The sequence below is a fragment of the Myotis daubentonii genome, chromosome 15, assembly GCF_963259705.1.
Source record: "Myotis daubentonii chromosome 15, mMyoDau2.1, whole genome shotgun sequence".
Lineage (NCBI taxonomy): Eukaryota > Metazoa > Chordata > Mammalia > Chiroptera > Vespertilionidae > Myotis > Myotis daubentonii.
Window position 1 is genome coordinate 46,674,946 of NC_081854.1, and position 14,122 is coordinate 46,689,067.

Below are 14,122 nucleotides of genomic sequence, written 5' to 3' on the forward strand. Positions count from 1 at the left end.
CAGGGGCTTCCATGGAATAGGGCTGGTGACAACACCTGCCCACTGGTTCAGGAAGATAAAAGGGCCCAAGTCTGGCCCTTGTGTCACTGGACCCCTGGATTTGGGATCTCTAGGGTGCAGCCCGAGCCATTGGTGAAATGAGGCTGAGGACTGGGTGGTGGGCACAGGGCTACTCAGGTCACTGACTCAGAGCACAGGTCCATACCTTTATTCCTGGGCAAAGGGCCGGAATCACCGAGAGCCCAGACCCACCCTCCACAGTTTATTCACTCCAGCGAATCCTGGGCCAGGTGGAGCCTGGGTGGTAATCCAACCCAGCCAGGCCGGGATCCCAGGTTCCACTGGGCTTGGATGGGGAGTGGCCAGTCAGGGCGCCGGCCCTCAGGAATCTAGAAATGAAGGGGCAAAGTGGTTGGTCAGGTGGGGCCCGCCCACTGCCCCCGGGGCCACAACCTCCCGCAAACCTGGCACCGGGTTTGGGCAGCCTAACACCTTCAGACGCATCCTCTGCCTCGTAGTCTGGCTCCGGCTCCGGCTCAGGCTCAGGCTCTGGGTCGGGCTCTGGCTCCTGGACCGGCTCTGGCTCAGGTTCTGGCTCTGGCTCCTGGTCCGGCTCTGGCTCGGGTTCTGGTTCCAGTTCAGGTTCTGGTTCTGCCTCTGGCTCCGGATCCGTTTGCGATTCCAACTCGGGTTCAGGCCCTTCAGAGGCCTCAGCTTCTAACTCTGTTTGGGGGCCCTCCATGGTTCCGGATTGCACTGCCTCGGAGCTCTCAGAACCCCCGGCCTCCTCACTGTGTGAAGGTCTGGGCAGACCAGGGCATGGGGTCCCTGAGCCGGCTGCCTCCGGTGTCCAGTGGCCTGGGCAAGGAGGGTCGTAGCTGCGATCCCGGTAGCCTGGGGTGGAGGTGGGAGAGTCTCGGGCTCAGTTTACCCCTCCGCGGTTTCCCCCGCACACGCCCACCTCTGGGGGAGACTAGAACTCCGCCCTCGGCACGCCCCGGCTCTGCCTTAGGCTCCGCCCCGCGCGCGCTCACCGGGGCCCACGTGCTGCCAGTCCCAGGCGGGGTCCGGCGCGCGCACGGTGCGCTGGGCGCAGCGCAGCAGCTCCTGGCAGGCGGCCTCGCCCTTGCTCTGCACCATCAGCAGCAGGCGGCGCACCCGGCGTTCGGCATCAGGCAGCGCGTCCAACGCCTCGTACTCCGGCCCGGTGAGCACGCCCCGCGCCAGCAGCGCATCCAGCAGCAGCCCGGAGTCCGCCTGCAGCGTCTCTACCAGGCGTTTCCGTTCGCGGTCGATCGTCTCTGACGGTCTCTCCTGCGAGTTGCCCATTCTGGGGGGTCCCTGGGGAGGGGTAGAGAGGGACTGGGGGCCAGGGCTTCCCCGCCCTTGACCTCTCTCCCAGGGCTCCAGTGAACACCGGTGCCTGGGGTCGAAGTTCACCTTAACCCCGGCGGCAGGACAGGCCGCAGCACCGACTCTCTACTCCAGCCTCTCGGGCCGGTTCAGTCCTGTCTCCTCCTCCGGCTTCTCCTTGGGTCCCTCAACATCAGGTGTGGCCCTCCCCACCTCAACTCTCCCAGGACCTTGACTTTCTGACCGCTCTCCCCAACCAGGACCTCCCTCCTGAGCCCCAGCTGCCTGCAGATACTGCCGTTTGTTCAGACCCAGTTCATCCAAACGAACTTCTCTTTCACAAACCCGCTCCCGCGCCTTAACAGGCAAAGATCCCACACCCAGCTTGCAAGTCCTTTCCAGTCTATCTGCTACTTCCATAGCCAGCGGTTCTCAACCAGCGGTTCTCAACCTGTGGGTCGCGACACCTTTGGGGGTGAAACGACCCTTTCACAGGGGTCGCCTAAGACCATCGGAAAACACATATATAGTTACATATTGTTTTTGTGATTAATCACTGTGCTGTAATTATGTTCAATTTGTAACAATGCAAATACATCCTGCATATCAGATATTTACATTATGATTCATAACAGTAGCAAAATTACAGTTATGAAGTAGCAACAAAAATAATTTTATGGTTGGGGGTCACCACAACATGAACTGTATTAAAGGGTCGTGGTATTAGGAAGGTTGAGAACCACTGGTTTCACCTACAGCCTAGACCCTGAGAGCCCTGACTCCCCTCCTCACCTAGAGCACAGTGCTGAGATCCTCCCCTGCTCCTCTCACCCACCCGAGAATGACCACACCCCTTATCCTGACCCTGAGATCCATCTTTCAGGGCAGGGCCTGCCCCTGCACCCCCTCACCAAGGCCACTACCATGTTGCAACCCCAATGTTGTCTCATGGCCCTTCCTGGTTCCCTAATCCCTGAGCAGAGATATCTGAATTCTTTTCAATCCTAGCTCTGACCAAGATCTCCCGGCATCACCTGCAACCCAGCTGTCTCCCTGCTGCGCTGGGAATGACTCCCAGCCATCTCTTGCTTCATCTTGACGTACCCAGGGCCAAACTCAAAAAAGCTACCAACCATTTATTTTTAAATGCTTGCTGAACTTTTACTGTTTTCCTCCCTGCATCACATGAGAGATTGTCTCTACCAAACAGCAGGTGTCAGGCAGAAATTAATCTGCTGTGTCTACTTATTGACATCTGAGGACAATGGCCCATCCCTCTTGGATGGCCTGACCCAACAGCCAGGCCCCTGGCCTTAAGAGGCACAGAGGTCAGGCCCTGGACCACTCCCTCAGCCTATTTCCTCCAGCCTTAGTTTTGTCCACACAGCACCCTCCTGGTCTCATCCTCCCTTTGGGTCCCCTCCTCTACCTCCTTACCAGGTTCTAGGTCTGGGAGAGCAGATTTGGTCCCAGCCCCCTCCGGCCTCCCAGGTCTCTCTCTCATGACCACCTGGTGTCATGCTATGCCTCCCTGGTCATATTGAAGCGTCAACCCTTCCCCCCAGGTAACTGATCAGAGACTAGGACCACTACCCGTTACCCCTCCTTCTCCATTCATGCCCCACCTGTGACAAATGCTGCTATCCCACCTCTCAGCGAGTATCTATCAGCACCCCCCTCAACCCCACCATCCTCACCTCATCTCCTTTGACAGTCGCTCTGAGTGCCTCTCACTCCCATCTCATCACCCCCACAGCACAGAGGTGGACAACAGCTCTCTGGGGCAGGGTTTATTGTCCCCATTTTACAGGTGAGAAGACAGGATCAGAGACCAAGGGACAGAACTGCCATCTGACTTGCTCCAACCTGAATTACAGTGAGGCCTCCTGCCCAGCAGAATGTCAGCCCTAACTACCTGGCCCCTGCTCCCCACTGCCCATCAGAGAGAATTCAGACTATCTGGCCTGGCCACTCTCCCACCTCCTGGACAGGGAGGCTTCCCCCCACTTTCCCCCACCCTCAGTGCTAGGAGAATTCAGCCCCTGACATCTCTGAACCTTAGTAGATGCTATTCCTTAAGCCTGAAATACCCTTCCCCTCCCTCCAAGCTGTGGACCCATCCTCCAAGTCTCAAATAAATGTCACCTCGTCCACACCAATGCCTGAGTGTGTTATAGGCAGACTGGTTTCATCTCTTCTGCTGTGTACCCCAGTGAACGGTGTATGCCCTCAGCACGCCGCTAGCTCTCTGCACACGGACCCCTACCCTCTTCAGCTGAGGTTTCCAAAGACTGTCCTCCAGGTGCAGGAAGGGAGAGGGGATATAGAACCTACGCTAGTACAGGCGCAGAGAGGGAGGAGGCAGATCGGACTAGCTCCTCATTCTCCCTCACTCCTAACCAAGTTATTTTTATGTTAGCCTCCTCCTCCCATTGCCAAGTCCTGTCCTTGTAGGCCCGCCCTCTGAGACTCAAAGCTCAGAAGTAAATACTGTACCTAAGTTATGTGCGGCCAGTCCTTCAAGGGTCACGGGCCAGATCCTTCCCGGGCACCAGGCGGCTCCAATTCCAGGCCTGGAGGGGGCGGGAGGGGGGTCTCGGCCCCCCTCCCCACCTGGCTCCGGGCTCTTGTGCTCGGAGCGGGAGTTGTGGGAAACTGCGGGAGCCTTTGGCAGGTGCGACCACAGACTCGCCTTAATCTCCCCTCCACGGGGTCCCAGGGTTAGGGTCTCGCCGAGGGGCGGGGCTCAGATCTGGGGGCTCTGCCCGTGGGGGCTCGGATTCCACGCGATCTCAGTTTTTCTCCCTCCCCCAGGGGCTGCGTGCGGCCCCACTCACGGGTGGAGCCTTGGCGGGGTAGATGACAAGGCAGAAAGGGCTGGGCGGGGCGGGGTGGGAGCAGCAGCTGCCGCGGGGGCGGGGGCGGGGGCGGGGCGGCAGGGCTGCCGGGAACCCGGGAACCGGGAGGGGTAGGGGAGAGCGGGCACTCGGGCGCACAGAGCAGCGCTTCGCTCGGGTTCCTATGCGTGGTCCGCCTTCCCTCCCCGCTCCTCCGGGGCGCAGGGCGTCAGTGAGGGCTCAGTGTGGTCCGCGGCCCCACGTACCGGCGCCCACTGCGGGCCTGGCGATTCCCAGGGGCTTCGCCCCCATCTTCTCGTGGACCCTCTCTACCTACCACAGAGGAGGCTCAGAGAAGGGGACCCGCTGACCCAGGACCCCAGAGCGGATTCGTTGCGGAGCTGGGTGTGGCCCCAAAGCCCCCACTCCCGGAGGTTGCAGTGGGTCTGGGCCGGAGGACCCAGGCCCAAGCCGAGGAGCTAGGAGCAGGATGCCGGGGCATTCCCCTCTCCAGGAGTGAGTTTCTCCATTAAAGCTCTGGGACCTGGACGCTTCTACGAACGCAAAATCGCCCCTCCTCCCCAAAGCCTCTGTGCTCCCTGGTCGGTAGAGAAAAGAGACCGGAAACACAGAAAACAATGGGGTTTATGTGCATAACTTGGAACTGTAGTGGAAGGGGGCCTCCGAGCAGCAGGGTCTTCGCTCAGCCTCCCCAGGGGGACAGGAAGGCGAGAAAGGCGTGAGGCTGCAGCCCTCAGCCAGGCTGGCTTCCGCTAGAGAGTCTCAGGGGGAGGGATCAGCCCCAGGACCCAGGTAGGAGGCCCGGCTCGCAGGGGGGCGGCTCTGAATGGTTACAGCTCCAGGCAGGCTGAGCGCTGGGCCTCCCACAACCTCGGGGACGTCCAGCAGGAGTGGTGTCCCAAGAGTGCAGTCTGTCCCTAGGACGAGGGGGACAGTGCTCAGCAGGGAAGGGGAGCCTCGCCCATCTTGCCCTCTAGTCCCCTAGGATGAAACTTCCATTCTCAACCTCCCCACTCTCACCCAGTGGTAAGGGGATGGGTGACGTAAGCAGCTCTCTAGGGGGCAGCCTAAACTCTCAAGGGGGGTGTCCCCCAAACACAAACTGCCCAGCCCACCCAATCATGGTAGTGCTGGTCAACCAGGGCCTCCCCCAGGTTCTGGGTCACCACGACCATTACCTGGGCCTGGAGAATTTAACCCCCTGACGGCCAGTTCAGCCTCACCCTTCTCTGGAACCAGGGGCTGCATCTGCATGGGAGAACCCCACAGAAGCAGCTGAGGAAAGGAGCTAGGGCTCTGGCTGAGAGAACAGCCATGGACTGAAGGGCTTAGCCCAGCAACTCCCAAACCCCTGCCCTCTGCCCCATCTTACCAGAGACAGCTCCATGTCCAAGTCCATCAGGGTCCATTCCCGCCCTTGGAGGCTGGGGCCCAGCACCTGGGGGAGCTCTGGGTCAATGGTGCCCCTCCCAGGTTGCACAGCCCCATGTCCTGCTGAAGGCGTACTCACATCCAGGGGCCCTGCAGGCTCCACACTTTCAGGGAGGGCCCGAAGTAGCATTGAAGGCAGCAGGCTCTCTGGGCTCTGGCCCCTGCCTTCCAGGCCCAGAGGCCCCCTGTTCACAGAGAACTGCTGTTGGCCTGCAGTACCACTCCCCCTCCAGTTAGGTTCCAAAGGAACCTGGACACATCGGGGTCTAAATCTGACAATATCTAGAACAGAGGGGCACATAAGATGTCTCTGCCTCCTACCTTTGGCCTGAGGACGGGGTTGTAGAGCTGGGGTCTTGGGACATGTCCCCTCCCTATGCAATGGCCAATGCCAGTGGTTCTCAAACTGTTGTGTTTTACAATCTTTACAACCACTCAATGGACTCGGTTAAAATGCAGATTCCCGAGCCCTACCACAGAGATGTTTCCACTTTCCAGGACCTCCGATGCTGGTATTCTTATCATTATTATTTTAATCCTCACCCAAGGATATTTTTCCATTGATTTTTAGAGACAGTGGAAGAGAAAGGGAAAGATAGAGAGAAATATCGCCCTGATCAGGGCCTGGGCCGGGGAGGAGCCTGCGACCGAGGTACATGCCCTTGACGGGAATCAAATCCCGGACCTTTCAGTCCATAGGCCGCTCCATCCGCTGAGCCAAACCCGCTAGGGCCTGATGCTGGTACTCTTTAGAGCAGCTCTGAGAAATCAGGTCATCGCACAGTACCCAACATCCTCCTCAGCCACCAGGGGGCAGACAAGGCTGGGAAGTCACAGGGGCCTAGTTGGTGCTGGTCTACCTGCCAAAGTGGCCCACGGGGCTCACAGTCCAGAATAGGTTCTCTGCTCACCTGTCAGGTACCCCCCTGGGCCCTCTTGGTTCAGGCTGTTGGGCACCCCTGGGCCCCTCAGGGCGGAAGCTCCCTTTTCCTTCCAGGATGGCCTGCACCACAGCCACAGGCAGTGGTGGTGGGGCTGTCACACAGAATCCACACTCGTTTGGGGCCAGAGCCTGCCCAGCCAGGCCGTCCACTCCTGGGCTGGCTGGCTCTTCTTTGAGCAATGCCTGGCTGTTCTCCCTGTGCCAGAGAAAAGCTTCAACCAGACCTGGCACTGACCTCTCCCCTACCCCACAGCCATCTGGACTGCCAGGCTCCCCCCCACAGGCTGCCCAGAGGACAGCCCCTGTCTGTTTCTCCTACCTCCTGCCACCACTGGAGGGAAGAAGCCTGGTCCCTTCAGGGGCTGGAGAATCTTCCGGGATGTCAGAGATGGTGGGTCCCCTGGCCCTGTGAGGAATGCTGAGGCCCAAGGTGGTCTCTGGGAGGGGCTGTAAGTAGATTAGGCCTAACCCTTCACCTCAAGCCACAGGGTAATCCAGACCCAGTTAGTACCCACATGGACCAGGTCTAAGGGGGTAGATTTGCAGCCCATGCTGGGGAGTCTGGTCTGGGGGTGGGGGTGAGGCTGACCTCCATCTTCTCTTTTTGGGGGGAGAGGCAGAGGGAAAAGGTTCTCCATAAGCCCAGCTGTGCCCTAGGCAGGGAAGGAGAAGCAAAACCTACGGACTGGATAAAGTAGGGGTCCTGCAGGAGGGCACCAGGTAGGGGGCAGGCACTGAATTTGGCCGGCGTTGGGCATGAGCTCCCCTCATCCAGCATCAGGGACCTGTGCAGGTGGCAGGATACAGATTTCAGCTCATGCCCCACAGTCTGCACCACCTCCCTCCCACAGGCCCCAGCAGCCAAGTCAGCAGAGCTGAGGCCTGTTGCCAGGGCATCAGTCACATGCTGAAGGCAGAAGGGGCTCCCCCCAGAGATGGGGGCCCTCTGGGGGTAGAACCCCAGACCCTCTGATGTTGGGATGCTTTGGGGGAAAGGGGAAGGGGATGCTGGTATGGAAATTTGGGGATAAGGTCGTAGAACTGAGCGATCTGAGAGTTGGGTTTTGGTGGTGAAGTTGGGGGGCGAGGGGAAAGTCCTACGAGGGGGGTCTTGGGGAGATGGCCTTGGGGGGAGGAAGACTGGGATAGAGGGAGAGGGATGAGGACTCCGGAGGAAGGGGTTTCTGGAGGAGGAGGCAGGGAAGGTGTGGATGGGGGGTGGGGGGCAGGTGGGTGTCCCTAGCTTTCTCACTCACAGCTTTCTCTTAGCTCCTGTGCTGCTGGACCCAGCCTGAAGTGGCCCAAAGAGACACTGGATCAGCTGAAGAGGAACAAAGGGTTCATTCACCCTTTGGACCTTGCCCCCAGCCTAACAGGGCACTTTCAGGTGGGGTAGAGGACTGGCAGAGGGCGTATTCGGGAGCGGGAGAGGAAGTCAGTCGGTGGGGGAGAGAGATACCTTGCCAACGACCCGGTGCTGCTGGCCCTGGCTCTGCCGCAGTGTCACCACCTCCCTCCATAAGATCTCGTTTTGCCTGGGAGAGGGGGTGGGAAGGGGCTGAGAGTTGTCCCAGTCACCACTCCCCACAGACTGGCAAGTCCCAGCTCGCAACCACCCGGATGATCATCATCCACAGAGAACAGAGTTCCACAGCCCGGCCCATTTTGTCTGGATGAAGGCGCCAAGACCCGGGAGAGGAAGGCTGCCCAGAACTTCAGCATCTTCTCCCCCAGACTCCCCGCTCCCCCACCCCTTTCCCGCCCTCCTCTGCGCCACGGACCTCCCTCTCCCCCAGCTCTCCCCGCCCCCCTCCACCCCGTACTGCCTGAGCTCCTGCAGCCGCGCCTCAGTGCTCTCCTGCGCTGCCCGAAAAGCTTGCACCTCACCCAGCAGCCGGCCCAGGTCCTCGGGGCGCCAGCGGCCATCGTCACTGCGCAGCGCAGGCGCCTGCAGGTGGGAGGCACGGTGGGGCCTGAGTCACAGGAAACTGGGCCAGCCGTCCCAGCACCTCCACCCGGGTTCCCTGGCCCCTGCAGGCTGCCCCACCTTGCGCCGCACGCGGTCCAGTAGTTGCTCCCGGCCGCGCACGAAGCTCGGGTGCTGGAACTCCACGTGGTCGCGCTCGGGCCGGAGCAGGCCTCCCTGCTCAATGCTCACCACCTTCCGAAAACCGTCTGCGGGGTGCGGCGTGGAGCCGTAAATGGCCCCATCCCCTCGCACCAAGTCACCCACCGCCAATTCCGGCCAGGACCTAGGGACTCACACATATTGAGTTGCCGAACAAAGCTCGCCATGTTGCTGTGCTTGAAGTACTGGGGCAGCACTTCCTTGGCGAAGCGGCTCTGGTCGTTTACGAGGAAACTGGTCCCGCTCTGCGGAGAACGCCGCCCTCCCACCGAGACCGGAGGACAACGTGAGTGGTGCCGGTCCAGGGCCACACACACATACACACACACACACACACACACACACACACACACACACACACACACGCTCCGGGACCCTGTCCCTCAGGAACCAGGGATGAGGCCAGGCTAGAACCAGTTCCGAGGCCTAGCCTGGAGTGATCACAATGAATCCCTAGCCCAGCTGGGCCCCGGCTCCGTACCAGGTTCTCAGAAAGGTGCTGCAGAGGCCAGACCTGGGTTTCAGCCCCTCAGGGCGGGGCGGGGGGGGGGGGTGCCAGACCGTGATGCGACTCTGAACTAGAATCAGACCCAGCCCTTCTCTTCTGGCCTCTGTTTTCCGATCTGTCTGATGGGTTGGTGTGGCAACTAAATGACCATAAAGAACCTTTAAGTTTCCAGAAGGCTCTTTCTCTTTCCTCGCCCACAGGTCACCTCACCTCCATCTCGCACACCCCCTCCAAGATAAACCATCCTGGTCCGCTGAACCGAGGAGCCCACAGCCGGCCCGGCGGGGGCGGGGCGGGAGAGGATGCTCACTGACGGGGAGGGATCCCGAGTGCCCGGGGGCAGTGCAGGGGCCCCAGCCCTCACCGGGCTCCAGCGAATCAGGTGGTCTGTGCTCGGGTCGCCCACCAGCGCCCACAGCTTGCCGAGGAAGGCGGGCACGGGGCTGGGGCCCGGCTCCGTGGGCAGCGCGGCTGGCGCCTCCTGCATGGCGAAGTCTCCTCGGCCCAGCTCAGCGCTCGGCCAGTCCGCCGCGGTCTGGCCAAAGCCACGGAAAGTGCTGTGTTTGCCGCCCGCCCTGCCCTACTCCGCCTCCCCGCGCCGGGTCAGGTGGGGGCCACGTGCCCCCACGGGGCGGGGCTCAGCCTGGGCCACCCCACCAGCAGACAGAAAGGGCAGTCTGGGATCGGATGTGCGTGCAGGGGTGCGGGGGAGAGGTGGCCTGGGTTCGAGTTCCACCCTTCTCAGAACCGCTATGTCTTCCATTTTTCTTCTTAAGAAATAGCCTGTGTGCAGCCTGGTGTGCGCTGGTAAAGTCCTAGAAGGCGAAGGCCATGGGGACAGTGAAGCCTCCGAGCGGTCAGAGAGGAGCGGAGTAGGGAGGGAGAAGGAGAAGCCGACACCCCCCTCCGGAATCCTGGGGCTTCGCCGCACCCCTGCCTCCCGCAGCTGTTTCGGTACAGCGGACCTTGCGGTCTCAATCTCGCCCACTCCTCCGACCTCTGCAGGATCCCTGCCCGCCCCCTTCAGAGCCGAACAGGTCTGTCACCAGACACAGAAGCGCTGCAAGCTTTGTTTATTCCACACTTACCCCCGAGGCTCGGCCTGCGCTTGTGCCCTCCCCTGCCACCCCACCCGGGCGGAGGGGGTTGCGGAGCTGGCGCAGAGGTGGGAGGTTGGAGGAGGGTGATCCCAGTACCCGGGCACATCGGGGCCGCCTGCAGATGTCGAGAGCATTGAGTGGACGGAGGGCACCCCTCCCCCCAAATCTTCGAGAGGCACAAGTGGCAACAGAGTCCTGACGGAGCAGGTTAGCAGTTGGCGCTCTCTTGGGCACATCCACCCGGCATCTGAGGGGCCGCACGCCTGCTGAGGGCAGGGGCGGGAGAGGGCTTGCCCCATCACTCCACACGCGTGGGCCGCCAGGGATGGCGCTCCCGCGTTAGTTTGAGCGTGTAGCTGCGCAGGCGCGGGCAGTGCGCGAGGAAGGCGTGCAGGACGGAGGGTCGCACCACGCAGAAGCAGTGCACCTCGCGCAGGCCCGGGCAGCGCTCCGCCAGCAGCTCCAGTGCGGAGTCCAGCTCGGCAGAAGCGGCGGCGCGCACCTCGAGCACGCGCAGGGTTGCGGCGTAGTGCAGCGCAGCGAAGCGCACGGGGCCGGCGCTGTCACCAGAGAGGCAGAGGCGCAGCGCAGCCACTGGCACTGCGGGCTGCAGAACGCGCGTCACGCTCTCAGCAGGCATCGCCGGCTCCAGTTCCACCTCCACAGCCAGTCCAGGGTGGCGGCGGCGCAACACGGCCCAGGCTTCGTTGGGCAGAGGGGGGGCCCGTGTGTCCTCAGGGCAGGCGCACCGCAGGGCCAGGAGAGCGAAAGGCGCGCGGTCCGGCGCCGCCAGCACCTCGAGGGCGGCGTGTGACAGGCTGGCCAGGTGCAGGCCGAGGGTGCACAGGCGCGGGCAGGCCTCTAGCAGCTCGAGCACGGAGCCCGGCCCCACGCTGCCCACCAGCGTACCGTTGTTCAGGAAAAGGCTGCGGAGCTCGGGGCAGCCGCGTGCCGCCCGCAGCACCAGCGCGTCGTCCAGAGTGAAGGGCAAGCGCCTCAGGTCGAGGTGACGCAATTCGCGAGCGGCCCGGCAGATGGCGGACACGGCGTCCAGGACATCGCGGCCCGCGTCGAAGAGCGGCTTCTCTCCGCGACACTCCAGGCACAGGCCTCGAAGTCCTGGGGTACGGCCTGCCAGCGCGGTCAGCAACTCCGTGGCCATCCGGCGGCTCGGCTCCTTCGATGGCTCAAATTCCAAACGCAGATTGCGAATGTGGTCCAGGCAGGCTGACAGATATGGTGGCAGCTTGCCTTCTCGCTCACAGTAGCAACTTGGGGTTAGCGCGGTGGAGAAAAAGCATGGGCTGTGTCCCCGAGAGCAGAAAAGAAACCTCTACCCATCCCTCGGCCTGGATTCCAACTACCATCCCCTTCTGCTCCCTACCCATACACCTCCCTGACCCCTGACCCGACCATGCCTGGTTACCCCAAACTAGCCGCTAATGCTGGGAGGGAACGCCCACCCTATCCCTTTAGAAGACTTCAGATGCATCTGATGCATGGAGAGCCAGGGTTTTAGGAACTGGGTTTTCTCAGTGGTCTCTAAGGAGACATGCTTGCAGGAAGTGTTTAACTCTTTCTGCCTCAATTTTCCATCTGTGCAATGGAGATAATACTATCTATTAATTAATATATGTAAGGCACTTATAACAATGGTACATAGTAGGCAGTCAATAAACGTTAGTAATTATTATTTTTAATACAGGGAGTCACTGAATCTCCCCAACCCCCAGATTCCACGGAGAGAGGGAGAAGACTGGAAGGTGGCAGGAGGAAGGAGGGGAGGAATGGGCTCACCTGATGGTCGTGTCGTGCCACACAGCGCTGCAGATGGCAGCAGCGGCCCAGGCTCTGCAGACCCTGGCGGCAGCAGCGCGGTCCCACAGGGGCAGGTGGCAGAAGATGAGCGCCAGCACCTCCTCGGGCAGTTGCTCTCCAGGCTCAGCCATTGCTGGCGTGGGGTGGGGGCTGTGAGGCTCCCAGCAGCTCTGGCTTGGAGAGAGAAAGGTGTCCCTGGGCCTCGGAAAGCCAGAGTGTGGAGGAGAACACCAGAGCCCATGTATGGAAATACCTGTGGCCCAGGAGCTAATACACAATTTGTGGAGCCCAGTGCAAAATGAAAATGCAGTACTCGTTCAAAACATGTTTAAGAACTTCAAGCCAGTGATAAGCAGAGCATTTAACCAAGTCATCAAACCAAGCATGGGGCCCTGTGCTACTGCACAGGTCTCAGACTCATGAAGTCGGCCCTGGATGCTGAAGGATTTCTGGTTTATTTGCTCATTTATTTTCTCGTTTAGAAGGGAAAGAGAGAACATCTGATTCTCCTTTAAACTACGTTATCACTTGTTGGGGGGGGGGAATCCCCATTTTATACAGTATTAAAAGGAAAGCAAGCACGATCTATGCCCCGAGTTGATAAAAGTCCAGGTGCCCTGGTTTTAGACAATGCTCTCTGACCTTCCTCCCAGCTACTAAAGTCTTTCCTAGAGAGGTTGGAAGGCGACTGCATAGAGGCCCTGATTCTGAACAACCTGATCCTCCCCATCCAGCTCAGAGAGCCCACCTCACCTCCCCCTGCCTCCCTTTACAAACACTCAGAGCTGCCCAGGCCAGTCTTCAGGGGTCACTGAACTGCTTCCTTCCCAGCTTGGACCCTCAGTACTAGGGAAGGACTGGGTCCCAGCCCTACCTGGAGGGCCGTTGAAATGAGGGCTTCTCAGACTGCGAGGGGCCTGGAACCACTCCCACATTTGTTCCCGATACAGAATCCGCGGCCCCATCTACTAAATCAGACTCTCTGGAAAGAGGAGGGTCCAGGAATCTGAATTTCAACAAGCGCCGGTGGACTCCACAGGTCCCAAGGCGATTAACCCCACTACTAGCCTCGCCGGTCCCTGGAGAGTGACAATAGGGTTAATAGGGCGGGAGCATTAGGGAAGACTTTTAATTGACAGGGACCAGAGCCAATCAGGAAGCGGAGGGGCGGTGGGGCACCGCTGAATCCGCCTAGAGAGGGGAATGCCCTTTCCCCTCCTCCCGGCGCGGGGAAGTCGTCCCGGGTACTTCCAATGGGAAACTAGTGGGAGGAAAGCTTGGGGCTCTGGGTTCAAGTCCCGATCTTGACCCCAGGGCAGTCCAGGCTCCCAGACTCAGCTGGGATTCCGCAGGTCCACCCCCGAGCGAGCGCGGCCTTTCCCGGGCGGGCGTTGTTGGAAAAGTGTGCATCCTCTTTTAAGTTGCCAATGTTATTTTAAGGTGCTTGAAGGTTTTCATACACAACGTTCCACACCATTTGCCAGTTTTCGATTTCCCGTATTTTCCAGACTAACGCTTCCTGCTGGAATTTGCGCGTGTGTCCTGGAAGTTCAGACACCCTCGATCAGGCTTCCACTTGGGACCCACCGGCACCCCGTCTTGAGTGGCCGGGAGCAGCAGAGATCGGAGATCAGAGATCATCAAGCTCGATCCCCCAGAAAGCACCCGAAAATTCTGGTCCCCAGGGGACGTCCGCAAAAGGAAGCGGGGCAGCTCTCTCGCCCAGGAACCCTGTGGTCTCGTTAGAGCCACAAGTCCCCGAGGTCCCTGGCCGCGGGCAGAGTTTCCTGCCGTCTAACCTCGGACGCCAGTGTCTTACCTGCTCAGTGGAAAGGCTGGGGACTCGCGGTGGAGAGCAATGGGCGAGAAGGAGCCGCGGGGAGCCCCGGGGGCGGGACGCCGGGGCGGACGAGGCGGCTCGAGCTGGGGCGCCGCCCCTGCGCTTGGCGCACACCCGGAAGCCGCGCGAACCCAGTGGAGCTG

General features: G+C 60.6%; 3 protein-coding genes and 1 long non-coding RNA gene across 12 annotated transcripts; 1 reads left to right on the forward strand and 3 right to left on the reverse strand.

The window, feature by feature from the left end:
* Window positions 1–193: 193 nt before the first annotated feature.
* On the reverse strand, window positions 194–4,227 carry NOL3 (nucleolar protein 3). Of its 2 annotated transcripts, none has more exons than XM_059667824.1 (4): window positions 3,850–4,227; window positions 1,035–1,341; window positions 493–894; window positions 194–389 (listed from the first exon to the last, which is right to left on the reverse strand). In XM_059667824.1, exons 2-4 carry the CDS (start codon window positions 1,327–1,329, stop codon window positions 382–384), a joined length of 705 nt encoding a protein of 234 aa, XP_059523807.1. In that variant the 5' UTR covers window positions 1,330–1,341; window positions 3,850–4,227; the 3' UTR covers window positions 194–381. The 2 variants fall into 2 exon arrangements, with proteins under 2 accessions (XP_059523807.1, XP_059523806.1); XM_059667823.1 differs by lacking the exon at window positions 3,850–4,227 and having other exon boundaries at window positions 493–557; window positions 594–894.
* A 15-nt stretch (window positions 4,228–4,242) lies between these two features.
* Window positions 4,243–9,592, forward strand: LOC132217494 (uncharacterized). 2 transcript variants are annotated; one of them, XR_009448902.1, is made up of 4 exons: window positions 4,245–4,706; window positions 7,855–7,972; window positions 8,176–8,999; window positions 9,422–9,592. It is a non-coding gene; the product is annotated as an uncharacterized LOC132217494 (long non-coding RNA). The 2 variants fall into 2 exon arrangements; XR_009448901.1 differs by lacking the exon at window positions 9,422–9,592 and having other exon boundaries at window positions 4,243–4,706; window positions 8,176–9,395.
* On the reverse strand, window positions 4,820–9,713 carry HSF4 (heat shock transcription factor 4). Of its 3 annotated transcripts, none has more exons than XM_059667809.1 (13): window positions 9,586–9,713; window positions 8,850–8,958; window positions 8,633–8,760; window positions 8,409–8,533; window positions 8,045–8,120; window positions 7,842–7,906; window positions 7,268–7,370; window positions 6,905–7,032; window positions 6,554–6,781; window positions 5,722–5,827; window positions 5,584–5,649; window positions 5,390–5,459; window positions 4,820–5,128 (listed from the first exon to the last, which is right to left on the reverse strand). In XM_059667809.1, exons 1-13 carry the CDS (start codon window positions 9,706–9,708, stop codon window positions 4,974–4,976), a joined length of 1,482 nt encoding a protein of 493 aa, XP_059523792.1. In that variant the 5' UTR covers window positions 9,709–9,713; the 3' UTR covers window positions 4,820–4,973. The 3 variants fall into 3 exon arrangements, with proteins under 3 accessions (XP_059523792.1, XP_059523791.1, XP_059523793.1); XM_059667808.1 differs by having other exon boundaries at window positions 4,820–5,122; window positions 5,384–5,459; XM_059667810.1 differs by lacking the exon at window positions 6,554–6,781 and having other exon boundaries at window positions 4,820–5,122; window positions 5,384–5,459.
* A 567-nt stretch (window positions 9,714–10,280) lies between these two features.
* Window positions 10,281–14,081, reverse strand: FBXL8 (F-box and leucine rich repeat protein 8). 5 transcript variants are annotated; one of them, XM_059667818.1, is made up of 3 exons: window positions 13,959–14,081; window positions 12,119–12,313; window positions 10,281–11,592 (listed from the first exon to the last, which is right to left on the reverse strand). In XM_059667818.1, exons 2-3 carry the CDS (start codon window positions 12,268–12,270, stop codon window positions 10,620–10,622), a joined length of 1,125 nt encoding a protein of 374 aa, XP_059523801.1. In that variant the 5' UTR covers window positions 12,271–12,313; window positions 13,959–14,081; the 3' UTR covers window positions 10,281–10,619. The 5 variants fall into 5 exon arrangements, with proteins under 5 accessions (XP_059523801.1, XP_059523798.1, XP_059523802.1 ...); XM_059667815.1 differs by having other exon boundaries at window positions 12,119–13,681; window positions 13,959–14,042; XM_059667819.1 differs by having other exon boundaries at window positions 12,119–12,309; window positions 13,959–14,032.
* Between the last annotated feature and the right edge of the window lie 41 nt (window positions 14,082–14,122).